Source organism: Bombina bombina, chromosome 5 (assembly GCF_027579735.1).
Source record: "Bombina bombina isolate aBomBom1 chromosome 5, aBomBom1.pri, whole genome shotgun sequence".
Classification (NCBI taxonomy): domain Eukaryota; kingdom Metazoa; phylum Chordata; class Amphibia; order Anura; family Bombinatoridae; genus Bombina; species Bombina bombina.
The window spans coordinates 644,670,959-644,698,952 of NC_069503.1; the positions used below are offsets into that span (position 1 = coordinate 644,670,959).

At 41.0% G+C, this 27,994-nt stretch overlaps 1 protein-coding gene across 2 annotated transcripts; it reads right to left on the reverse strand.

Moving 5' to 3' along the window:
- Window positions 1-15,026: 15,026 nt before the first annotated feature.
- LOC128660669 (uncharacterized) lies at window positions 15,027-21,855 on the reverse strand. 2 transcript variants are annotated; one of them, XM_053714608.1, is made up of 3 exons: window positions 21,539-21,852; window positions 20,415-20,550; window positions 15,027-15,635 (listed from the first exon to the last, which is right to left on the reverse strand). In XM_053714608.1, the coding sequence occupies exons 1-3, from the start codon at window positions 21,758-21,760 to the stop codon at window positions 15,619-15,621; spliced, it is 375 nt and encodes a 124-aa protein (XP_053570583.1). In that variant the 5' UTR covers window positions 21,761-21,852; the 3' UTR covers window positions 15,027-15,618. The 2 variants fall into 2 exon arrangements, with proteins under 2 accessions (XP_053570583.1, XP_053570582.1); XM_053714607.1 differs by lacking the exon at window positions 15,027-15,635 and having other exon boundaries at window positions 18,673-20,550; window positions 21,539-21,855.
- Window positions 21,856-27,994: the final 6,139 nt, after the last annotated feature.

Consider the following 27,994-nt stretch of genomic DNA (forward strand, 5'->3'; position numbering starts at 1 on the left):
GGATGGATCCGCGTCGGCTGATTCAAGATGGACCCGCTCCGTACCGGATGGAAGAAGATCGAAGATGCCGCTTGGAGAAGATGTTTGCCGGTCCGGATGTCCTCTTCTTGCCGGATAGGAGGAAGACTTTGGAACCTCTTCTGGACCTCTTCAGCACCGGATGCCAGGACGGATCGGTGATACCTGGATGGTGAAGACAAGGTAGGAAGATCTTCAGGGGCTTAGTGTTAGGTTTATTTAAGGGGGGTTTGGGTTAGATTAGGGGTATGTGGGTGGTGGGTTGTAATGTTGGGGGGGGGTATTGTATGTTTTTTTTACAGGCAAAAGAGCTGATTTTCTTGGGGCATGCCCCGCAAAGGGCCCTGTTCAGGGCTGGTAAGGTAAAAGAGCTTTTACATTTATTAATTTAGAATAGGGTAGGGAATTTTTTATTTTGGGGGTCTTTGTTATTTTATTAGGGGGCTTAGAGTAGGTGTAATTAGTTTAAAATTGTTGTAATATTTTTCTTATGTTTGTAAATATTTTTTTATTTTTTGTAACTTAGTTCTTTTTTATTTTTTGTACTTTAGTTAGTTTATGTAATTGTAGTTATTTGTAGAAATTGTATTTAATTTATTTATTGATAGTGTAGTGTTAGGTTAATTGTAGGTAATTGTAGGTATTTTATTTAATTAATTTATTGATAGGGTAGTGTTAGGTTTAATTATAACTTAGGTTAGGATTTATTTTACAGGTAATTTTGTTATTATTTTAACTAGGTAACTATTAAATAGTTCTTAACTATTTAATAGCTATTGTACCTGGTTAAAATAATTACCAAGTTGCCTGTAAAATAAATATTAATCCTAAAATAGCTACAATATAATTATAATTTATATTGTAGCTATATTAGGATGTATTTTACAGGTAAGTATTTAGCTTTAAATAGGAATAATTTATTTAATAAGAGTTAATTAATTTCGTTAGATTTAAATGATATTTAACTTAGGGGGGTGTTAGTGTTAGGGTTAGACTTAGCTTTAGGGGTTAATCCATTTATTATAGTAGCGGTGAGCTCCGGTCGTCAGATTAGGGGTTAATAATTGAAGTTAGGTGTCGGCGATGTTAGGGAGGGCAGATTAGGGGTTAATACTATTTATGATAGGGTTAGTGAGGCGGATTAGGGGTTAATAACTTTATTATAGTAGCGCTCAGGTCCGCTCGGCAGATTAGGGGTTAATAAGTGTAGGCAGGTGGAGGCGACGTTGTGGGGGGCAGATTAGGGGTTAATAAATATAATATAGGGGTCGGCGGTGTTAGGGGCAGCAGATTAGGGGTACATAAGGATAACGTAGGTGGCGGCGCTTTGCGGTCGGCAGATTAGGGGTTAATTATTGTAGGTAGCTGGCGGCGACGTTGTGGGGGGCAGGTTAGGGGTTAATAAATATAATATAGGGGTCGGCGGTGTTAGGGGCAGCAGATTAGGGGTACATAGGGATAACGTAGGTTGCGGCGGTGTACGGAGCGGAAGATTAGGGGTTAAAAAAAATATGCAGGGGTCAGCGATAGCGGGGGCGGCAGATTAGGGGTTAATAAGTGTAAGGTTAGGGGTGTTTAGACTCGGGGTACATGTTAGAGTGTTAGGTGCAGACGTAGGAAGTGTTTCCCCATAGGAAACAATGGGGCTGCGTTAGGAGCTGAACGCTGCTTTTTTGCAGGTGTTAGGTTTTTTTTTCAGCTCAAACAGCCCCATTGTTTCCTATGGGATAATCGTGCACGAGCACGTTTTTGAGGCTGGCCGCGTCCGTAAGCAACTCTGGTATCGAGAGTTGCATTTGCGGTAAAAATGCTCTACGCTCCTTTTTTGAAGCCTAACGCAGCATTTTTTTTAACACTCGATACCAGAGTTAATTTTATGCTGCGGCCAGAAAAAAGCCAGCGGAGCGTTAACAGCCCATCTACCGCCAAACTCCAAATCTAGGCCTAAGAATGGAGCGGTAATGACTGCTTCCACTTGCACACTAACTCCACTTGACAATTGCTCTTTGCTATGGTAGCATGCATATTAGAAGTTGAAAGTACATTTTTTTTATCATGCGCTAACCCGATGCATGCAAACAGCAGAATTTAGAATATCACAACCGCGTTAATTTACGCCCTTTATTGACTTCAATGGACTGAGAACATTGGAAAAAATAACCAATACTTGTGCGGCTGCGCTAACCCTAATCGCCAGAAGCCCCCTAATCTAATAACCCCAAAACTGCCACATAGCCCACCTCAAAGTACCAGCTACACTATTAACACCAAAACTGCCACAGAGCCCACCACATAGTACCTGCTACATTATTAATGCCTAAACCGATACAAACCGAGAGCAATCTACCCCTCTACACTATTAACCCCTAAACTACTGCAACACACATTTCAAAATACCCACTAACATTTACCCCCCTAACCAGCTCACCCCTCTTACCTAACAACCCCTAACCTGCCACCACTCCCAAATTTACCCAAACAAAAAAACAACCTAACCTTACCTGGAAGAAAAAAAACTAACCTTACCTGAAAATAAATAAAACCATAATATTACATGAAAAAGCAACCATTAAAAAATAAATAAAAAAAAGCTACCAGTACAGGATTTTTTTTCACCAAAAATAAAAACAATTCTGCCTATTCTAAAACTAAAGCTACACTTAAAAAAACAACAACAAAAAGCTGCTTTTTGCCTTCTTTGCTCCTTTTCTCTATTTTTAAATACATTTATATATACTGTACATATATATATATATATATATATATATATATATATATATATATATATATATATTCCTTCCAAGAACGTAGGCACTCACTGGTCTTGTGAAAAAATCCAATTTATTGATCCATAGAAAAAGAATTACATGACGTTTCGGTACATTCCTGTACCTTTATCAAATGTAACACAATAAAATATTAAAACTTCCTAACTAACTTACCTATAACCTCCACCTAAATACCCCTGGTATTCATTGCATTGCCGCCACATTTCCGTGAGAGAAGTCGGCGTCTGACGTCATCAAGGTGCGCTTAGCTATGCGCCACGTCATGCAGCAGTGCCGAAATCGTCATGGCAACGTGTATACATATCTCGGTCCGTGCGGCAGTGCTAATGAAACCTACCATTTCGAATTAGCAAGTAGCGCTACATATACAGTGTTCAAACGCACATCGATCGTTATAATAACTGAGCAAAATGCACATATATTTATAATATTTGAACCAATACTTATATATCAGCGCAGCAGCAATAGGAAATGGCTAAGTGAAATAAAAAATACTAACTGTGTACATAAGTGTATCATTACAATATTGCTATCAATACAATACAATGTACTAGATCTGTGAATGGTTATTTATCATAACATCGGATGCCAGTATCTAGTTACATATATTGTTCAATTAACTAACATACATTCATGCCTGATCATCTTATGATAGAAACATAGGAACCACAGTGAGAACCATTGTAATCGATGGTAATGTCCATGTAATTAGATGAGAGATACGAGATGAGTATAATAGCCAATGTGTATGTCCACAGATATATGACATATCAGTAAAAAGGATTAAAGTCCAAAGAGGTATTAAGGCCATTAGGAATAATAGTGTCCAACCTGTAAATCCACTTGGATTCACATTGAAGCAAGAGATTTCCTCTATCACCACCCCTCAGTAGAGGGGGTATGTGATCAATGAGCATTGTGCGTAAGCTGGAAACCACATGTTTATGCTGAAGGCAGTGCCGTGCCACTGGCTGGTCTGATTCACCTGTACGTAGAGCCTCGCGTATCGCACATCGGTGATTCGCCATGCGTTCATGAAAAGTTGTTACGGTTTTACCGATGTAAACACTGGAGCATAGGCAAATAATCATATACACTACATATGTGCTAGTGCATGTTAGACGATGCCTGATGTCAAACCTGTAGTTGTTATGAGGGTGCTGGAAAGAATTACCCCTAAGCATACCATTACAAGTGACGCATCCTGCGCAGGGGAAACAGCCCATCTTGGTTGTCTTCAACCAGGTATCCTTCTTGTAATTCTTCACAGGGAAAAAATATTTCAGATTCTAATGTGACTATTTTTTACAGATTGCAGGTATGGCCATGGGGTCAAATGTGGCACCCACTTATGCAAACCTCTACATGGCGTGGTATTAGCATGTATATATGCAACCATATGAGAATATTAACATCAAGTACTACATGTGGTACATAGATGATGTGTTTTTGGTGTGGAGAGGAGGTGAATCAGCATTGCTTGAGTGGGTGTCACATTTGAACTCCATGGCCAGTCCCATTAGATTTAAACTGGAATACAGCATAGAATCTGTACATTTTTTGGATCTCACTATTTTTAAGGTTGATGCAGAGGGTGTAACTCGATTTGGCACTTCTCTTTATACAAAGCCAACAGACCGCAATTCCTTGTTGGATGTGAGGAGCTTTCACCCTTTGCACCAAAAGAAGGGGATTCTTACCTCTCAACTCACTCGTGTCATCAGGAACAACAGTGAGTTGCCTATGTTGCAACAACAGCTTAAAGAGATGAATGACAAACTAGTCGAGAGGGGCTATGCCAAGGAGATGGTCACTAAGGCACAAGATGATCTTATGGATCCTACCAAGTCAGGAAAGATGAAACATGTAACAAAATCTGACCCTGGACAGATCAATATGGTTACCACATATACACCAACCTCTAAACATCTTACCAAGGCGGTCCGGAGACACTGGCCTGTCATAAGCACTGATCCCACGTTACCGTTTGACAGGGTCTCTGCCCCCAGAATAGCATACCGAAGAACAAGTAACTTGAGGGACATACTGGTTAAATCAGACCCTGTGAAGAATTACAAGAAGGATACCTGGTTGAAGACAACCAAGATGGGCTGTTTCCCCTGCGCAGGATGCGTCACTTGTAATGGTATGCTTAGGGGTAATTCTTTCCAGCACCCTCATAACAACTACAGGTTTGACATCAGGCATCGTCTAACATGCACTAGCACATATGTAGTGTATATGATTTTTTGCCCATGCTCCAGTGTTTACATCGGTAAAACCGTAACAACTTTTCATGAACGCATGGCAAATCACCGATGTGCGATACGCGAGGCTCTACGTACAGGTGAATCAGACCAGCCAGTGGCATGGCACTGCCTTCAGCATAAACATGCGGTTTCCAGCTTACGCACAATGCTCATTGATCACATACCCCCCCTACTGAGGGGTGGTGATAGAGGAAATCTCTTGCTTCAATGTGAAACCAAGTGGATTTACAGGTTGGACACTATTATTCCTAATGGCCTTAATACCTCTTTGGACTTTAGTCCTTTTTACTGATATGTCATATATCTGTGGACACACACATTGGCTATTATACTCATCTCGTATCTCTCATCTGATTACATGGACATTACCATTGATTACAATGGTTCTCACTGTGGTTCCTATGTTTCTATCATACGATGATCAGGCATGAATGTATGTTAGTTAATTGAACAATATATGTAACTAGATACTGGCATCCGATGTTATGATAAATAACCATTCACAGATCTAGTACATTGTATTGTATTGATAGCAATATTGTAATGATACACTTATGTACACAGTTAGTATTTTTTATTTCACTTAGCCATTTCCTATTGCTGCTGTGCTGATATATAAGTATTGGTTCAAATATTATAAATATATGTGCATTTTGCTCAGTTATTATAACGATTGATGTGCGTTTGACACACTGTATATGTAGTGCAACTTGGCAATTCGAAATGGTAGGTTTCATTAGCACTGCCGCACGGACCGAGATATGTATACACGTTGCCATGGTGATTTCGGCACTGTTGCATGACGTGGCGCATAGCTAAGCGCGCCTTGATGACGTCAGACGCCGACTTCTCTCACGGAAATGTGGCGGCAATGCAGTGAATACCAGGGGTATTTAGGTGGAGGTTATAGGTAAGTTAGTTAGGAAGTTTTAATATTTTATTGTGTTACATTTGATAAAGGTCAAAAAAGAATGATTGTTATCCTGACTAGTTGATGCTGGTGGTATGACCAGCCAGGGATTTCTGTTACCCCGACTCTACTATTGTGCTAGCACTTTGATCACAATATCTGGCATGACACTATTAGCACGAATTGGCAGTAGTGCTTATCTCCCCACTAGATAATTTTAGTGTTCGCCTGGGCTACGCTCTTTTTTTGGCCCCATTATTGGTGCAATATGAGTTCTTCTCTCCCTACTAGATAATTTTAGTGTTCGCTTAGGTTATTCTTTTTTTTTGGCCCCTTTATTGGTGCAATATGAGTTCCACATATTACCGATTAGAAGGATGCACTATGGTTGCTATATATTTTACGCCCCTTATCATCATAACCCTATCAGCCAGCGCCACGTATTTGAATCAGGATCGCTACTGTGCGATCCTGACTTGACAGAATTATTGAGGCCGGGCATGCGCATTCAGCGCAGAGGAATGTAGACATCGCCAACGCCTACTCTTGAGCGTATGCAGCGATTGGGCCACATCTGACTGTGGCTTGTCATGCGCATTGAGCGCCTGTGGACTTAGTCGGCGGCGAATTTAAATTACACACAACCAGAAACCATGAGATAATAGCTGATTGAGACATTTATTTATTTCTTTAAAAGAACTTAACATTCACTAGTATTGGAATTGCTGTGCTCTGTCTGTTCCCAATCACGCATGTCACCCGAAATTAATTTGCCTTTATACAACATGTCACTCATAACAAGGTATGACCTTTATAAGTCTAGTGAAATGATTGCTTAAATCAAATGTAATATGAACAATACCAACTAGAAAAATATATATATATAAAAATTGCTATTAAGCATTGCCTCCCATACTGTGTATGGTTGACATTATGTTGTATGCTTTAATGTGTGCTTTATTATTTTTTAAAAAAATAAGGTATAATATTTTAAGTTTTTTAAGTATATTTGATTAAACAAAATGTAGTATGAATAATATTAACTAGGAATGTATGAAATCCGTATTATGCATTGTATATTATATTGTACACTGTTTATGTTTATGTTTTAATGTGTGTTCTATATGGTAGCAACTGATTGGTTGGGATCATATTACTAATTAAGTGGACCCATCCCACTACCACCTGTTTAATATCAATTAATTTAGGTTTAGGGTATATCTAGCAAGTGTTCAGTAAACATTTTATGAAGCCTGATGAAACAGCCATTAGCTGAGAAACGCGTTGCCTGTTATTTTTACAATTTTATTAAAGTCACTTTTTAATATTTTGAACACTTGCTGCATTTTTCTTTGGGATATATATCTTTTATCCTTCTCCTGAGGAATATTTCCTTTTTTGGACCAATTGTGGGATCCTTTTGCACCTCTGAATCCACTTGGATGTCTGGCCACAAGTCTGTTGGGTGACTGAATTGATCCCTTCATGCCTCTATAGCACCACAAGAGGTGTTTTACACTTTGTGAGTATTATTCTTCTCTTTGCTTGTATTGACACCTTTGCACCAGCAATACTAGGCCATATTGGCACCTGTGTTTCCCTTCTGCCTATACAGACATCAGCTCCTGTGCAGGAAGTTGGTCTTCTGGGTGACCGAATAGATCCCAGACCGTATATATAGCACTAACTGAGGTGCTCTACTAAACGTGAGTTTACTCATTACTTTAAGATCTATTAATTCCGGATCAAACAATATTGGGCCATGTGGCGCTTCTGTCTTTTCTCTTCATTTGATAAAGGTACAGGAATGTACCGAAACGTCATGTAATTCTTTTTCTATGGATCAATGAATTGGATTTTTTCACAAGACCAGTGAGTGCCTACGTTCTTGGAAGGAAAATGTGTTATGGTTTGTAGTGCACCTTGGTGGTTGGAGCAAGTAAGATTGTGCTGTCCTTAACTTGGATTGTATATATATATATATATATATATATATATATATATATATATATATATATATATATATCATTAAACCCACTGAGGCAACACATTTTAACACAAATTCATACAATCAATATGTAAAGGTTATACGAACAATTACATCGATTTGGCTTGATTTGTGAATAGTTTTTAGGTTTAGGACATGATTCTGGGTTATGACCTATTTAAAAAAAATAGTGCCTACACTGAAATTTAAACCAGCAACATGCAAGACATCAATGTAAACCATTAGCCAACCTGCCTTAAAGCACATATGACAGCATTTTTCCTTTTCAAAATTATATTAAATAGCAAAAGTTGTACTGTATGACTTACTAATAAAGTCAAATGCTTCTGCTGAGTATTGAACGAATGGCTTTCAACATAGAAGACCTAAACATTAACCATGACCTAACCTGTTTTGAAGCAATTTCAAGAACTATTCTTTATTAGTTATGTCAAATAACATAAGATACATGAGTTACTTAACCTCTTAAGGACATATGACGGAATTTTTCCGTCATAAAACAATTGAGCAAACTGAAAGCTGTGTCCTTAACAAACTAATGGCTACTCTGGGAATTGAGACATAAATCATAAGCTTGCAAAAAATAATCATGAAAGCAGTTTTCCTTTTCATAATGATGTCATGAAACAAAATAAAGACAGCTGAAATGAGTTAAAACAAATTCTCTGTGAAAACATCACATATAAAGTTTAACTTCAAAGTTAGATCTACTCAAATCACATTTCCCTATTAGAATAGTAAAACTAAACATTAACCTAATAAAAAAATAAAATATAGCTTAAAATGAACCTTTCCCTCAAATGTAAACTATTACTTTATTATACAGATTCTGCAGTTCTATGTGGGTATAATACAATGATGCAGTAAGTTAGTGGAATTGTCTGAAGAGGTAGGTTTTAGGGAGGATTAAAAGCACTGAATAAAGGGTAGTGTCTGACATACTCAGGAAGACAGTTTTACAGGTTAGATACAGGTTGAGATGAGCCCTGAAGACAGAAATGGGAGATTGCGATAAGAATGACTCAAAAGCATAGGTCAGAAGCAGAATAAAGGAGGTAGCTATGATAATATGTAGATATGTTTGAGATACAATGGGGATGCTTGGAGGGCTATTTTGGTAAAGTTTAGAGTTTTTTTTTATTTGATCCTGGAGGATGTGCCAACCAGTGTACATACTAGTAGCAGTCAAGGATAATTATGTAAGGTGGATAAGTCCAATAGATGCATTTAGGTCTGTGCAACAAATATCATTCACCACCCCACAGAAGTGGAGACAGCCTGTTAAGAGGTTAACCATTTAGAAGGGTGCTGAAGTAGTCAAGAAGGGAGTGAGCATGACAGATTTTTTTTAAGCCTTGAATATGAGGAATGGTCAAATAATGTCACTGGTCCACAGATGAAAACAGCAGGAATTGGTGAAAGATTTGATATGGGCAATAAAGGAGAAGGCAGAAGTGATTTTTCAAGGCAAGGTGAAGGCATTTTAGTGGAGTTGTTGACAATAATGGAGATTTCTGGTGTTGGCATGTTGATAAAAAGGAGTATTGGTAACACCTCAGTGTTGCATACATTGTTGTTGAAGTGTTTGAAGTCCATAAAGGGAGAAGCAGCCAGTGAGAAAATTTAGAAAGGAAAAGAAAAAGTAAAAAAATGTGGATGTTATCAGTCTAAAGATGTTAAAGAAAACAAACAAGTTAATTAATTTCTTAAGTGAAGAAGTATATATTTAGATTAGCAGGTGACCTAGAGTCCTGGAGTACCCCAACAAATAGTTGGCCAAATTACAAGTTGTGCTGTAAATCTAAATTTACTGTTAGCGAAAATACAGCTAGAGATATGGTATTTACAATTATCAGGATCCACTGGTAGTACAAGTTGAAAATAATAAGTTTATTTGCTAGTGGTAGCCCGAGAATAGCAAACATCGCTAGCAGAGTTTTGGCATGTGCGTGCATGTGTTCTCACATAGAAATGAATGGAGAAAAAAAAGTGAAAAAAGCTAACATCCTACTCAGGAAACCGACAAAAAAGTGAAAAACAAACCCATAACACCCTACCATAAACCCCTAGCCTATAACCCCTAATCCACCGTCCCCCACATCGCAATCACTAAATAATCATTTTAACCCCTAAACCGCCATCCCCCCACATCGCAAACGATCTAAATAAATTATTAACCCCATACCGCCATCCCCCCACATAGCAAACTACATAAACTAGTAACCCAACTTTTTTCTTTTATGATTCAGATAGAGCATGCAATTTTAACCAACTTTATATTTTACTCCTATTATCATTTTTTCTTCCTTCTCTTGGTATCTTTATTTGAAAATGAAGGCATCTAAGCTAAAGAGCCAGACAATCTTTGGTTCAGACCATGGACAGCACATGTTTATTGGTGGGTGATTTTATCCACCAATCAGCAAGAACAACGCAGGTTGTTCACCAATAATGGGCCAGCATCTAAACTTACTTTCTTGTTTTTCACATAAAGATACCAAGAGAATGAAGAAAATGTTATTATAGGAGTAAATTAGAAGGTCGTATAACATTGCATGCTCTATCTGAATCACAAAAGAAAAAAATGTGAGTTCAATATCCCTTTAACCCCTATACCACCACCCCAATAACTAAATAAAGTATTAACCCCTTAAATGCCACCCCTTACATCGCAAACTATCTAAATAAATGATTAACCCCTATACCACCATCCCCCACATCGCAAACTACATAAACTATTAACCCCTAAACCGCCTACCCCCACATAGCAAAGCACCTAAATAAATAACTAACAGCTAAACCGCCATCCCCCCCTTTTTTTTGTTATGTAGGGTTTTTTTTTTGTTAGGGTAAGCTTAGGTTTTTATTTAATTTTAAGGTAGTTAGAATAATTTTTAATTAATTTATAAATACATTCATTGGGGTTAGGTTAGGGGGTTTAGATTTTAATTACTTTGCAATGTTGGGTTTAGTAGTTTGCTATGTGGGGGATGGCAGTTTAGAGGTTAATAATTTATTTTGGTACTTTGCAAAGTGGGGGGATGGCGATTTAGGGGTTAATAATTTATTTATGTAGTTTGCGATGTGGGGGGATGGGGATTTAGTGGTTAATAGTTTATGTAGTTTGCGATGTGGCAGTTTTTGGGGTTAATAATTTTATTTAGGATTGGCAATGTGGGGGGATGGCGGTTTAGGTGTTACTCTTGTAGTTTATGATTGTAAGTTTACTTTTTAATGTAGTTTGTTGTATTTTCACTTTACTAGAGCTCTTAGATCGCGGTATGGAATGATGCGGAAAGGACTATTGTGGTAGCGCAATGGCGATTTCTCCTGACTTGTAATATCAATGTAAGAAAAATAAATGACAAAATCACTGTTGTGCTAGCGCAAAGTCTTTTGCGCATCACTTGTATCCTTGCCCGTGTGTGTGTGTGGGGGGGGTTGAGGTGAAGAGGTAACAGCAAAGGAAATACGAACGGAACAGTGAGACAGGAAAAATCTCATCGATAATAATTTGAAAATTACTCTAAATAGAAAGATTGGGATCCCTCAAAATGTAAAAATGGCTTATTGAACTCATCTATTAAGAATTGCAAGATTTTTTTTTCAGACATTATTTAAAGTGACATAAATCCCATCATTTTGCTTTCATGATTCAGATAGCGAATACAATTTTTTAAAAAAGTTTCCAATTTACTTCTATTATCAAATTTGCTTATTTCTCATGTTATTCTTTGTTGGAGAGATACCTAGGTAGGTAGCATGCACATGTCTGAAGCACTACATGACAGGAAATAGCGCTGCCATCTAGTGTTCTTGCTAATGTATAACATTGCTGCAAAATTGCTGCCAATTAAAGTAGAAAGTTGTTTAAAATTATATGTTCTTCAATGCAAAAGGCCTGAACATACCTTCTAAGAGAACGACAGCCTCTAAAGACTTCCACAGACTTAAGGCAGACCTTGTGTTTCTACAGGATACCCACTTTCGCAAAGGGAAAGAACCCTCCACCTTCACACGCACATTTGGCACATGATTCTGGGCATCACAATGCACTAACAAAAAACATGGGGTGGGAATTTTATTTAGGAAAAATGTCCCATTCACACCAATACAAATGATCAGGGACAGAGAGGGGAGATACCTACTTCTCACTGGCCTACTATGCGGAAGACCTATTACGTTGGTTTCAATTTACGCCCCTAACACCGCACAACATTCTTTCATGAAAAAAATTAAAAACCTAGTCCTGGATCATCAGAAGGGCACACTCATAATTTGTGGAGACCTGAACATTGCGCTCAACCTGATTTTATTTTTTTTTTAAGCAATATTTTTTATTGAGGAAGAAGAGAATGAAAGCACTACAGTGTTGCTGCATAAACAGCCAATATAATACAAATAATAAAAAATACAAATGGTTATCAGAGTTACAGTAGTGTAAGACGTTCAAATCATGGTAGTGCACATATAATAGGATATTGCTAAATCAGCCTCAATTTTTCTTAACTTTAACAAATAAGTTTAACCATCCATAAAGCTAAGGAACAAGTACAAGATATAATATGCAGTGTAGGATGTAATGAATTCTGTGTTATATAGTAGGATAAGATATGAACTCCCCTAGTAAAATATGTGGTCCATAGGGTAGCCTTCAAACTAACGGGTGGGGGCACTTACAGGCTTTGCTCAGTTCTCTGTGGTCATAAGGGAGGCCCCTGAAAAATGATTTAGTGATGGGAGCTTAGATGGTAGGTGTTGGTGATCAGACCTGCTGATCTGGGTAGAAAGGATGGATCCCAGGCTGTGGTATTGTGTAAAAGAGAGTGAGTGCTAGGGGAGTAGTGAAGGTTGCGGTATGGGCAAGAGAAACCGCATATTTAGTTCTCCTATTGCTAGGGGACTCATTACGTGGGGGGGGGGAGGGTATAGATTAGTCGTGGTGAATTGTAGGGATAAGAAAAAGCATGGACCAATCTTGCAGCTAGGGTAGAGTAAGACTTACTTGAGATTGAACTTATCAGTGTGACATACGCTTGGAGGGGAAGAAATATAGAGCTAGTTTAACAGGGCTGAAAACTTTGGTGTTTATCTCCACGACAGCCAAAGAGATACTGGTGGCTTAAATAAGATAATTATATGCGTAGGCAAACATGGGCTATGGAAGTTAGCATAGGACCATTCTGAAATAAAACACACTGAACTATAAAAGATTATCATAAGCAGGTTGGGGAAGGGGCACCGTAGAAGTGCAAACAATCTTAAAACAGGCCAGGCCGTTACATTAGTCTCTGTAGCAATAAGGTACCTTGTCTTATAGTAATGATAATAAGAGCACTTGTATATAAGTCTATGTTTCAAGCAGGTTACTGTCCACCTTTATGCAAATTTAACTCCCTCCACCCGGGCACGGGCCCCATACCCCATGGAGGGTGCCAAATTAAAAAAGTTATGTACCCACAACATTGAGTTAGATGAAGAAATTGGCGTGCCATACACAGTACCTCATTACCTTAATAAGATAAACCCCAGGACTTAAACCAGAAGATGAGACTATGGTTCCCAGAACTGGCAGTTAGCGAAGAATAATTAAACTGTAATGACAATAAACCTATTCTGTCTTGACTTCCTTAAGTATAAACTAGAATAATATCATCTCTCTGAAGTTAGACAAAATAATCATAGGAGTAGATATCTAGTGATACTAGAACAAATATTTTTAGAATCATCTGTGTCCATTGTTGGTGTGGGCCTGGTAAAGCATCAATAATGTATAGTTAACAAGTATATATAGAAAAGTGGCAGACGGGTAATTATAGAATATTATCAGACAGAATCACATGCTGGACTAGAAAGATTTCCTCTTTTTTTTTTTTTTTTTTTTTTTTAAGCATCCAGTCAATACTATCATATAGGTAGGGGTAAATCTGTAAGGGATCACAGCACAGAATGATTCTGCTATAGCTCACAATAAATAGAATATTGCATGAACAGTATGCAGGTTAATAAACATGAAAACAGTAGATTATAGTAAAATACTAACAAATTTATCTTATAATACTAATGCAGGATGACCACAAAAATATACTGTCTCCCTGTCATGGTGTGATGAACTAGTAGAAGTCTTTTATCCCACCCCAGATTGCAAGGCTAGGTATAGATTTATAGCCTAGATAAGTGATCCCTGCTTTTCAAACATGTATACAAAACAAAGGAACATACCAAACTCGTAAATAAGCAGGAACTTTCCTCCTAGTTGTGTCTCACATAAGTTGTGGTAGATAGTGTGTCTGCAGAGGGCCACTCGATATAAGTGGGACTGGGAAGCTTAGAGAAGACCAAAATAGCATAGTGAGCTATGCCAAACGGGCAGATATGCTATGTACAGAGTATAACCATGCCTTGACTCCCCTCTGCTGGTAGGAAATGGTAATTGCGTCTCCAAAAAAGAATATTAATTTAAATCTAGGTTCTGCGATACGGAAGAGCTCTATGGAGCCTAAAAAGTTAGATTATCTAGTGATCTATAACAAGCAACCACAACCACTTGAAAACAGTAAAACTATGCAAGACAGCTAAAACTATATAACTGTATAGGATATAGAGCATGTATGTAAATTAAAGATACACATTGTTTTAAACATTAAGTCCACAGTTTTGTTATGAACTTAAAACATTATATCGCCAGGTCCTCATTCAAAAATCCAAATAGTAAGGGGGTATAAGTCTCAGATTTTGAGAAATTTTGGGTACATAGAAAAGGCACCGTCTCACCCTATCCCCTCTCTCCACATTTTAAGTCCTGTGCATGCAAATGGCCACAAACTAACATCCTTCAGAAGGCTGGATCCAGAGCGGGGAACAAGCAGGAATGAATATGCGACTGCAATGAGCGTCCACTGCTTATAAGGTCTTAGAGGCTCCATTTAGCTTCCATATACTTTACACCCAATTGACCCACTTTTTGAACACCACCATCTATTACCACTTCTGCCATTCTGGCAACCTGAAATAATGACACAACACAGGAGTTTGGCTAAATATGGAAAGGTCACATTTAATAATTTAATTTAAATTCAAAAAATTTCTCACTGGGTAATAACATACCCTGGGTAATAACATACCCTGGGTAATAACATACCCTGGGTAATAACATACCCTTAATCAACATAACACTCAAAAATGCGTCAGCATTTGCATAACCTGAACTTGGATCCCACGTGTCAGGGGGGGGGACCACAAACCCCCCCTGTGGCAGAGCAAAAGGGGAGGAGCGAACCTGCAGCATATACCAGCCTTTAGCTAGACCACCGAATCACGACTTAGACTGGGTATGCTACAGGATCCCCTCCGCCCCTCGCAAGCCCTGCCTACGTGCCAGATCCCGATTTCACCGCAACAACTTATCAACTTTCTCCTATATGGCTGCTTGCTTATCTTAACGCTTTCAGCTAGCTTAGACCGCTCGAGTCACCCGCTAGCTTCCAGCTGCAGCTCTCTCGATCCCCTTATTAGGGGGCACGGGCGGTCTTACTGCGATCCAACTAAGTAGCTGACATCGTGCCCCTAACCATGCCAATTTCTCTCGATATCTCTGGTTGTGACCTCTCCGCGTAGTTGTCTTTACTGCTCTCTTGCATCTAGGGAGGGTGGGAGGGAAACAAAAAAGGTTAGTACTGAAGCCACTTCCTGTTGTTCCCCCTATATGTACCTTTTCCAACCCCCCTCTTCTATCTCTTGCCCTTCAGTCCCTCCTCTCATTCTTATCTTCTACTTCCCTATTCTCTAACCTAACTCCTTCCCCCCCCCCCCCCTCTTCTCCCTTCCCCCCTGTCCTTCCAGCCAGGAGCCCAGCCCTTATGCCGCTCCGCTCTCATGCAATCCCTGCGCTCTTTTTAAGGTCTTAGAGGCTCCATTTAGCTTCCATATACTTTACACCCAATTGACCCACTTTTTGAACACCACCATCTATTACCACTTCTGCCATTCTGGCAACCTGAAATAATGACACAACACAGGAGTTTGGCTAAATATGGAAAGGTCACATTTAATAATTTAATTTAAATTCAAAAAATTTCTCACTGGGTAATAACATACCCTGGGTAATAACATACCCTGGGTAATAACATACCCTGGGTAATAACATACCCTTAATCAACATAACACTCAAAAATGCGTCAGCATTTGCATAACCTGAACTTGGATCCCACGTGTCAGGGGGGGGGACCACAAACCCCCCCTGTGGCAGAGCAAAAGGGGAGGAGCGAACCTGCAGCATATACCAGCCTTTAGCTAGACCACCGAATCACGACTTAGACTGGGTATGCTACAGGATCCCCTCCGCCCCTCGCAAGCCCTGCCTACGTGCCAGATCCCGATTTCACCGCCAACAAAGAAATACTCTTTCTGCCAAACACCTTTAAACTTTTCCCGTGACCTTTCCTTACCTTGATCATTTCCTCCAACATTCTCCTGATGTCCTCCAAAAACTGGTCATTACCGGCCTCGTTCAGGTGAACTCCGTCGCGCCTGAATATCTCTTCCCTTTTTGCCGCCAACAATGGGTGCTCCAGCACCGCTCCACCTATCCCCCTGACTGCTTTTGCCGCTACCAAATTAATCTTCCTCCTTGCTCTGTAGCCCGCTCTCTGCGTGTCAGTGTTCCTCCAAACCAACCTTGATATTATGTTTGACCATACTATCTTTACTCCTTGCCATGTTATCGCCAACCACCCCATTACACTTTTTATACTTTCTTCCAGTTCCCTCAGAGGGTATGCTCCAATATCATTCCCTCCTAAATGTATTATCATTACGTCCGGGCGCCCCCATCTCTGCCTTGCCTGCTGTATTGTGCTTACCAACTCTTCCCACCTCATTCCTCTCTTTCCTATCCACCTAACACTGGCTTCGGTGTATCTAAATCCCAAATGTGTCCCTTTTGCCAATGTCGCAGCCCTAACTTGCGCCCAGTATATGTATGAATGCCCTACCACCCATATCCTTAGTGCTCTTCCTGTAACAAATCACAAAGAAAATTGGAGAATTAAATTCATTCCGGTTGGCGCCATGACTTCGCATCCCTAATCGCAATCAAACGCCCCCTTTTGGCCTGATGTAGGACTTGTATGCTGCTGATTTCCACCTTCCCATTTTTTTAATCTGCTCGATCGAACATCCTCTAGATGCCGCACTGGTTGCTGCCCCTATTCTGAATGAGTGCGGCGCATAGTATGCATCTGACCAACCCAGTCTTTCTACCGTTCTTTCCAATACCTTCCTAAACTGAAAACCCGTGACGCCGGATCCGTCCCTATGCCTAACAAATTGCGGGCCCTCTGCCCTTGCTGTTAGCTCATAATCCCTTACTGCTGCCACCGGGCAAGTCGCGCCACCTGTCCTCCCCATTGACACCCATACCCCTTTTCCTTCCGTATCTGTTTTTGATTTCCGAATTAAAACTAGCACTGCTCGCACGCCCCATTTCACATCTTCTCGCCTTACACCACCGCCCACGTCTTTCCTATTCCTCGCCAGCAATTCCCCTATGCGCAATGCCCCATGGAAAGCCAAAGAGAAAGCTACCCTGAATACCAATGCCTCATCGTCATTGAAACATACTTTGCTGAGCACTGCTAACATTTCCGCCAACCTATCCTCTGTTATCGGCTCCCTTCTATCGCCTTGCTTCTTCTCTCCTACGCTCCACCCCTTGAATACTTTCCTTACCACAAATCTCTTTGTTATATCCTTTCTCCCATATAACTGCGAAAAATACGACACCCCCGCCAGTACTGTGCCCAACTGCCCTTTCTTCACCCCCCCTTGCTTCAATACCCATAGCCATTCTAGAAAAACCGTTTCTTCCTCGCGACCTATAATCTTGTTAAATTCGCACCACCGCTCCCAATACTTCTTGTATACGGCCCACGCTTTTGGCGCCACGGACTTCTCTACCATCTCCCTGATTCCGTCTATTTGTTGCCAATCTGCCAAAGAAGAACAGGGCAGGGTTCACCTTCCTTCCTTGCCCTTGGAGCCACCTTCCTAAATATTTCCCATTTAAACCTTGACAGTGCGTCTGCTACAATATTCCTGTACCCTGGTATATGCTGTGCTTTAAAACAAATATTGTGCTTAAGGCACTTTAATACAAAATATCTCAAATACTTAATAACCGGGTTAGATGATGACGACAAATTATTCATTACATCCACTACTGCCTTATTATCGGACCAACAGATGATTCTTTTGTTCTCTAATACATGGCCCCACAGCTCTATCGCTACTATAATGGGAAACAATTCAAGCAAAGTCATGTTCTTTATCCACCCTTTCTCCTTCCAATCTGCGGGCCATTCGCCCGCGCTCCATCTACCTTGCAAATACGCTCCAAACCCCGCACTGCCTGCTGCATCTGTGAACAACTCCAATTCTTCCACTGACCTTGCCTCTTCCCATATCCTGATACCATTAAATTCATCTAAAAATGCCTCCCACACTCTGAGGTCTTCCTTCATTTCCTTATTGACGCGCACCCTATGCTCGGGCAGCTTTGCCCCTTTTGTCCCCATTTCCAACCTTCTTTTAAATAATCTACCCACCGGTATTACCCGGCACGCAAAATTCAAAACCCCCAGCAATCTCTGCAGTTCTCTAAGAGTCACCTTATTCCTTTTCAACATCGTTTTTATCATATGTCTCGCCTTCTCAATCTTATCCGCAGGGAGCTCGCATTGCCCCTTTGCGGAATCTATCATGATACCCAGGAAAACCAGCCTCGTACCCGGCCCCTCCGACTTTTCCGTTGCTACTGGCACTCCCAACTGTTTGAACATTGCCTCTAGCTCTTCCTTCCAGATTCTACATTCCCCTGTCTCTTTCCTGCCTACCACCAAAAAATCATCTAAGTAGTGAGACATACTCTCACATCCTGTTTTTTCTGTAAACAACCAATGCAAAAATGAACTAAACTTTTCAAAAACTGAACAAGAAACCGAACACCCCATGGGCAAACACTTATCTATGTAATAATCACCATCAAACTTACAACCCATTAAATTAAAACTAGCTGTGTTCAAAGGCAATAACCTAAAAGCAGATTCCACATCTATCTTTGCCATCAACGCCCCTTTTCCAAGCCGTTTCACTATTCTTACCGCACTATCAAATGATTGATATTGCACTGAAGAATCCAACTTGTCAATTGCGTCGTTGACTGAATTCCCCCTGGGGTAGGACAGGTGCTGTATCATCCTGTATTTACCCTTCTCTTTCTTGGGAACTACTCCCAGGGGGGACACAATCAAGTCAGCACACGGCTTCTCTTTGAATGGCCCTGCCATTCTCCCCAATTTAACCTCCTTCCTCAATTTTTCCGCTAGTACTCCTGGAAATTCTGCTGCAGATTTTAAATTTCTCGCCTGCATAGCCCCTTTAACTTCTGTTTTAACTGGGACCACAAAACCTACACGCAAACCGTTTGTTAACAAAATCCTTTCCTCTTTCAGCGGGTACATTGCCAATTCCTCAATGATCCTATCTACCCTCAGCGGTGTTTTGGCCATTACCCGCCATTCCTCCTCCGCTACCGTTGCCCCCGTGCCCTCGAAAGGAAAACTTGCTATTGTTATTGGCATTACCCTTCCTACAATCCACTCCTGGGTGCGCTCCGCCACAATGCCTACATGCGTGCTTATATTTACATGAATTCCCCCTGTCGCACCTCTTGTCATTAAACGCCCAGCATTCCTTTGCCTCTGTTCTGAATGTTTTCCCTTGCCCTATGGGCCTACCTTGTGCTTCAGGGACCTTCATCACCCTCGTCCACGTATCTAGTATTTTTACCCCAAAATCCTTCCTACCTTTACCTCCCAATTGTATATTTCCTTTCCTAAATTCCCTATCATAATCCTTCCATGCGAAACCCCCGTATGTGGTGTAGCATTCCGCTATTAAATGTATGTATCTCAGCACCCCTTTCATCTTATCTGGATTGGCCGTTAGAAAACATTCTGCATATATGACCATCCCTTTCACCCATTCTGGAAATGTCTGCTTTGCCCTTCTCCCCCTTCCCTCATTAGATTTGACCGCCAAAGCTTCCCTAGTCATTTCAAACACATCCACATACCGTCCTCTCTGCGCTTTCCTAACAACCTTCGCTTTTAAATGTGTGGGAAGGGGTAAGAGCTTGGTCGCTGCTACTTCATCGTCTAAATTCACCACATTATCACTGCTGTCCCCGTCCTCATACCCTTCCTTCACCACCTTATTTTTCTCTTGCTTAGCATATAACTTTCTTACAATTTTCAAGATTTTTCTATGCCCCCTCCCATTACGCTTATCATCCTCAAAGTCATCATCCGTGGAACTATCTGACGAAGATTCACTACTGTCACTATAATACATTTGCTTACCGTGTTTCTTATGGCTCACACGATGCCCGTCTTGTCCTTCCTTGTCTGCTGCCGCCATTCCCTGCGGCGCTGTCGTGCTCCCTTCGACCTCTTTGTCACCTGCTCCATTGTTCACTTTACCCACTTTGTCTCTCTTCTGCAACATATTCATATTTACATTAGTACCATCCCCCCCTTTTCTTTGAACCTGTTTCACAGACATGTGCTCTGCCCTCTTACTGCTGCGCCCCCCATTCCCTGTATCCCTAATGCTCCTTTCATCCTCCCCTTCTTCCTCTACCCTCACATATGTATACCCCTCCGTATCCCTAATCATCCTGGGGCGCTCCACACTATTCTCTTCTAACCTGACCCTTTTTGCTGCCCTCCTGCTATTCGCCCCTCTTCTGTACACTTCACAGTACTTTTTCCTTTCTTTACCCCCTGCTCTAGCTCTGTCCTGGCCTTCCCACTCCTCCCCTGACTCGCATGTGTGTGTGCCTGGACCACCGGGTCCCCAGCAATCTGCCTCCGCATTCCTTAATTCCTCCCTCCTTCTTGGTTCCCTGCTCGTCTTCCCACCCGCACCGCTTGATACCTTGTGCTTATTTCCCCTTCCCGGCGACTGACGCCCTCTCTCCACTACCCCTGCTGAAACGGAATCATCCCTGTCGCACCGTGCGGCCCCCGCCCCCCCCCTTCATGATGACGTCATCACGTAGCGCACGCCGTATCGGCGTGCGCATGCGCATATCGCGCTCACTGACTGGGGAAGAAGAGGGGGAAGAAGAGGGGGAGGGGGAGGAAGGGGGAATACTGCTGCGCCTATGGCGGCCACTCGCGCCCGCAACTGCGCCTCTACCAGACCGCTCACTGCTAGGCCAGACCCTGCCCCTGGACTGTCTGCCGCCTGCTCTACTACTATGGCCCTCATCTTCTAGGCCCCAATTACGCCGCCGCGCGCCCTGCTTGCTGCCCCCTAGAGGCGCCATTGCTTGCCGCCGCCTGCACCCCATACTGCCCCCCTGGCCTAAGGGAATCTCCGGACTGCTGGACCGGTCCGTTTCACTAAATAACGCCACTTCCCCCATACTCACATCAGAATTGGCCCCCTCCTCTGCCTCAGCCCTGCCTTTCATACTCACGTTACCCTCTTGCATCCGCTCTCTCTCAGGGGGGGTTACCGCTGCCTTCTGCTCCAAGACCGTCTCCTGCTTCTTCTGTTTCTCTCCCTGCCTTTTTTCCAGGAGCTTCAATCTCTTCTGAGCCCGGATTGCTCTCGTCTTCCAGAGGGTCTCATCATCTGTAAGGAACCGTTTGGGAATTCTCCTGCTTCTGGCCGTCATCTTCAGCAACTTCTTCTGCATCAGCTACAAGCAGCTCCTGAAACAAAAAAGGTTAGTACTGAAGCCACTTCCTGTTGTTCCCCCTATATGTACCTTTTCCAACCCCCCTCTTCTATCTCTTGCCCTTCAGTCCCTCCTCTCATTCTTATCTTCTACTTCCCTATTCTCTAACCTAACTCCTTCCCCCCCCCCCCCCTCTTCTCCCTTCCCCCCTGTCCTTCCAGCCAGGAGCCCAGCCCTTATGCCGCTCCGCTCTCATGCAATCCCTGCGCTCTTTTTATCCCTGTACTGACTTGATGGTCTGTGGAGGAAGAGCGATTGACGATTTAGAGGTCTGTATCTCTATTTGCTCATTTAGCTTAAAGCAAATTAGAGCTGCCGTAGAGTCCATATATGGGGCAGCCGGAGATTGAGCGTGTATGGGGAGGCACAGTGTGTCAGTCCATGCTTCATGTTCAGGCAGCATCGTTGCAAATGCTCTCCCCAAATGATTATGTACACAAATATCTTTTGTCTGTATTGTCGCTGAAGGTTCCTCGCTCTCTCTGGTGAACTCCAGCATACAGCCTGCTATGTTAGTAGTGTCTGTATTCGCTGCAGAGACCGTACCATCCGCCATTACCCACGTTACATCGACTTTCTTTGCAGGCTTGGTGTTGTTTGTAGGTTTTAGCCTGCTAAGGTTGAGCTGCGCCTCTTCTGCAAAATTGTCAATCAGTTCCAGAACCTGCACATAAAAATCCTCCATATTTAGTTATGTAGTATAAGATTCCACATGTATCAGGCCGCCTCTGTAAGGCAGACAGTCACTGCCATCCCGTGGTCATTGCAAGCGTCTGAGGGCCCAAATAGATGTCGTTGTGAATGTTTAAATTCTCATCAGATGGGTCTCTAACCTAGTTGCTCATCTCAGAAGCAGATATGAATTAGAAACTTTACTGAAATTTATAATTTATGCCCCAAAATCTGATGGTTCATCAGGAGCTCATGAGTTGTGCGTCTTGTCTTTTCTGTGGCTGGCTCCACCCCCCCTCAACCCGATTTTAGACTGCTCAACACTACATTCCTCCACACCACTATCGAGAATCTCCAAAGTTAAAACACACTTAGAGAAAATTGTGGCCCAGGACGTATGGAGATCCCTGCACCAGCAGACCAAAGATTACACCTATTATTCATACCCACACGAAACTTACACCAGAATAGACTATGGTTTGCTGATGTCGGGGGCCTTTCTCTATTTAATTCAGCCACAATATCCCCAATCACATGGTCTGACCATGCCTCCATATTGTGTTCAATGACTTGGTCCTCCAAACCCATAAGAGATTTTCTTTGGAGACTTGATGAACAGTTACTGACAGAACCTGAGGTGATCCCCAAATTGACAGCCTCTCTCACAGAATACTTCACTCATAATTCCCAACCTGAGACTCATGTTCACACTCTTTGGGAGGCACACAAGAGTGTCGTCAGAGGGGACTCAATAGCCCTCAAGGCACGACTTAATAAAACTAAATACTCCATCTAGAATCCCTTCACAAGAGATCCCCGACCAATAGAACCCTCTTAGACGAAATCACAGAACTCAGACAGACTCTAGCTTCACACCTCGACAAGACACATAAAAGACAAGCTTTATATACTCAACAAAAGAATTATGAGGGTAGAAATAAGTCAGGCAGATCATTAGCGAGATACCTCAAACAGAAAACACACCAAAAATACATCATGCAGATCAAGGATAATAAAGGCAACCCCCAATTCTCCACCTCCAACATTTCTAAAGCCTTCAAATTCTTCTTCCAGAAGTTATATAATATACCTCCCATTGACTCTGGAAACCTACCCCTAAGCTCAACTAGGGCACAGATGATAGAAAACTATCTAAACAAACTACACATGCCACAAATAAATGACCAACAGAAAGAAAAACTAGAAAACCCCATTTCACTGTCAGAACTTCAACTAGCCCTGAAACACCTACCCACTGGAAAAGCACTAGGCCCAGACGTCTTCAGCAACAAATACTACTCCACCTTCCAAGACATACTTATTCCTCACATGTTAAAATATTTTCAATCCATAGATGAAAGCAAATCATTCCCCTCATCTGCGCTGGAAGCCCATATAATTTTAATCCCTAAACCGAACAAACCCCAAGACCTACCCAGTAACTATCGGCCAATATCGTTATTGAATACCGATATCAAAATATATGTGCAAATATTGGCACACAGAATGAATGAGGTCCTTCCAGACCTGATCCATTTTGACCAGGTCGGATTCGTACCCAGAAGGGAAGCGAAAGACAACACGGTCAGGGCCTTAAATTTGATACACTATGCTAGGTCTAAAAATATCCCCTCTGTGATATTATCCACAGATGCAGAGAAGGCTTTTGACCGTGTTGCCTGGGACTTCATGCGCGCCACGTTGACCCATATGGGACTGGGCACTTAGTTCCTCACAAGGATCTTTTCGTTATACTCCCAACCTACGGCCAGACTATTAGTTAACGGGTAACTATCCCCCTCATTCCATATTAGCAACGGTACATGCCAGGGCTGCCCCATATCCTCTCCCCTATTCGCTTGCATCATTGAAGCATTGGCAATCAAGATTAGGCAGAACCCTCAGATAACTTTAATAATTAATATCAAAAATCATAAATATGTTTTGTCATTATTTGCCGACGACATGCTCCTCACACTTACTGACCCCGAACATTCAATTCCTCATCTTCTCAGTGAATTCACTACCTTTAAGCACCTATTAAACTTCGCTATCAACATGTCCAAATCGGAAATTTTTTTAAAGATTTTTTATTGAAGTTTCAAAAAGCACAAAGAATACAAAATACAACATTTGCCCAATCATAAAATTAACATTAGAGTACAACACAACAATTTTGACACCCCTTATATCTGTTAGGCTAGTAGAGGAGTAACTGAACTATATATCAAGTTAAACAAATCGGAAATTTTAAATGTTAACATGCAGGGCCCTTCATTGAAGGCCACACGGGAGGTTTCTCCATTCACCTGGTGCACTCATTCACTGAGGTATTTGGGCATCCACCTGACCCCCTTACATGACGACCTATTTCGTCTCAATTACATCCCCATCAAGCATAATATAATACGTGATCTCTCCTCGTGGGGAACACGAACATGAACATATTCCCACGTATTTTATACCTCCTCCAGACCCTTCCGATCCCCCTCCCTAAGGCGTATCTCCCATCCCTTCAGAGAGCATTTAGCGACTTTATCTGGCGCCGCAGACCACCCAGAATTAGTAGACAAACCATGTTAATCTCCAAAATACAAGGGGGTTTAGGGGTACCCAACCTTGCTGCCTATCGCCAAGCTATCTTTTTACAATGCCTAGTAGACTGGAACATCCATTTCAACCATAAAAGGTGGGTCACACTAGAGCATCTAATAATGGGTAAACCACACATAGGAAGGTTATGCTGGAGCATCCCTCATTTATTCAAATCTATCAGCGCCAATAACCCAATAATTCAGGAAACCTTTCGGGTTTGGGAGCACACAATCAGTACAACTCACTTCATCTCGTCAATCCCCTCGCCCCTGACCTCATTGATAGAAAATGGTGAATTCACTACTAGACCCTACACCGCACAAGCCACCACAAACGCCACAAACAGAGACCTCACAATACACAATCTCACTGATAACGAAACCCTACTCTCACGAAACGACTTGGTAACATATTGCCTTGATTGTTTTGCAGATTGGTTCACCTACGCTCAGGTAACTCACTTTATCACCAGGCACCAGGGTCATAGGAATATGGTCAGACCCCTGACCACTTTCGAATCCCTTTGCATTCAAGACCCCCCCCCCACAGCATACACTATCCATTATATATAAGATCCTAATTCATACCCCCCTTATCTTGAAAGCTGGGAAAGGGACCTAGGAGTTATTATTCTACCTCACACGAGTAGACTGATGTTCCAGGGCACAAAAAAATCCTCTATTTCATCCTCAATACAAGAAGTTAACTTCAAACTTTTGCACAGATGGTATCTAACCCAGAGAAAATTACATCGTCTTTTCCACACCCAAGGTAATAAATGCTGGCGTTGCGGCCACGTTAATAGTGACACTGCCCACATGTGGTGGTGGTGCAACAGCATTCAGAATTTTTGGAGAAGTGTTATCTCCGAAATGGAGGCCATACTAACAATCCAATTCCTGATAGACCCCCTGATATGGCTACTACACAAGCCCCCTACTGCGCTTAAATATAAACCCTACATCCACTTACTCAATATTATGACCAATGGAGTCAAAGTACTGATAGCCAAGGACTGGAGGAGTAGGGAGGTCCCATCTGTGCGCATGTGCTTTCACAACTTTGGGCCACTTACATCCAAAACAAACATAAGGAAACCAAATAACCACCTTAGAACAGTCAGAAAACTACACATATACCCAATTGCATAAAATGCTGACAAGGGATCCAACAACACCTTATATCTAAAATTCTAATGTGTGGGGCACGGGCGGACTGGGACCGTTTACTTGTTGTTTAATGTAAATAGTACTATAAATAACTTTTCTCAAAAAGGATAGTTAAGGTGAACTGTCTTTTGAGCAGAGCCCTTCCAGTTTCTTGCGACCCTACGATTGGACTTTCCCACAGACCTTCAACCTACATCTGATGTCGCAGAATAACCTGTTTGACCACTCTGGGAGGGCCTGCCATCTCAGTATTTGCTGGCACCTTGTATTTCTACTTTATCCTTAAAAAAACACAGCTGTTGTTGTAACTGATGATTAGGAGCTGCGTCTCCAACCCTTTGTAACTATATATTTTTACTTACAATAAAGCTGTTTCCAAAAAAAAAATAAAAAAAAAATGATATGTTCTTTCTGAATCATGATAGAACAAAAAAAAAAAAAAACTGTTTTATGCCCATTTTTAAAGCTTTCTGCTTTCAGAGTTTCATACCATACATTTTTTAGAAATTATATTTGAACTGTTGGTTCCCATAAATAGTTACAAAGGACTAGTCTTAAAGAACTAGACCCTAGGGCACAAGGCAATATGAAAATGAAACAATAATGTACAAATATGCTCTGTAATCCAACCTAAACTATGAATACAAAGCAGTCATTTTCTTTATGTCAAGGGCGTTAATAACTGACCCTTTGAAAATTAAAGCTATCAATCTTTTTAATGTGTATTATTATACACATCACCCCTAACTGGAAGAAAATCAATGCATTGCCATTCATGCAGTATTATAAAACCTATTTGTCACAACATTAATCACGGAGAACTACATTTTGTATCCTATGCTATTTATATTCAAAACTGTATTAGAAATTCATGAATTCATTGGCATGTAACATACTCCCACTTCTATTCAATCCAATCAATGCTGCTATTTCTTAAATAGCAAACTTAAAAGCTTGCATGCTGTTTAAAAAATATTGCACACAGTAGGTTTTTAAAAGCTATGAACAAACTCAACTGTGCCACACATTTTATATACAATATTTCTTGAGGAGCAATAAACATAGGTATTTTTTAACTAATCAACATACAGCACCATGCTTGTAGTCTATAGTATAAACCCATCAGGGGAAAAAGTAAATGGTGCTTTAAGAAACTGGGGGAAACAAAGTAACAATAACACTTTAATTAGCAAGAAAAATGTATTAATTTAATATAGATTATCTATGATAATAAATGGTAACTATTGACATTTCTACATCAATAATTTGTTTGTTGAAGTTAAATTACCAAGATAAAATGTCACATTTAATAACTAAATGATGGTTTTACTACTGAATCAGTTCTGCTTTAAAACTTTTGCAAATTGTTTAAAATATTAAAGTCACATTCATACTAAATATAAGCCAATTTAAAACTATCATATCGCTGTATTTTTAACTTGTAATGCCAAATGCTTAATAATTTAGGATAACATTTAAAGGGACAGTCAACACAATTTTTTTTAATGTATAAAAAGATAGATATTGCCTTTACTACCCATTCCCCACCTTTGCACAAAAAACATGGTTATATTAACATACTTTATAACCTTTAAATCTCTACATTTCTTAAGGATTAAACCCACCCATTAACTAACAACCCCTAACATTTCCCATAACAGGAAATAAATACACAACTCAGGAGATGGATATAATGACCAACATGGTCACTTTATTAACAATAATTTGAAAATAAAAGGCATGACTAAACTTTTTA

Excerpts from the sequence above, each read along its gene's own strand:
- LOC128660669 (XM_053714607.1), bottom strand. The coding sequence starts at position 21,760 with ATGCAGAAGAAGTTGCTGAAGATGACGGCCAGAAGCAGGAGAATTCCC. Across the intron at positions 20,551-21,538 it reads AGCGGATGCAAGAGGGTAAC|AAGAGAGACAAAGTGGGTAA; the intron begins GTGAGTATGAAA and ends AATATGTTGCAG.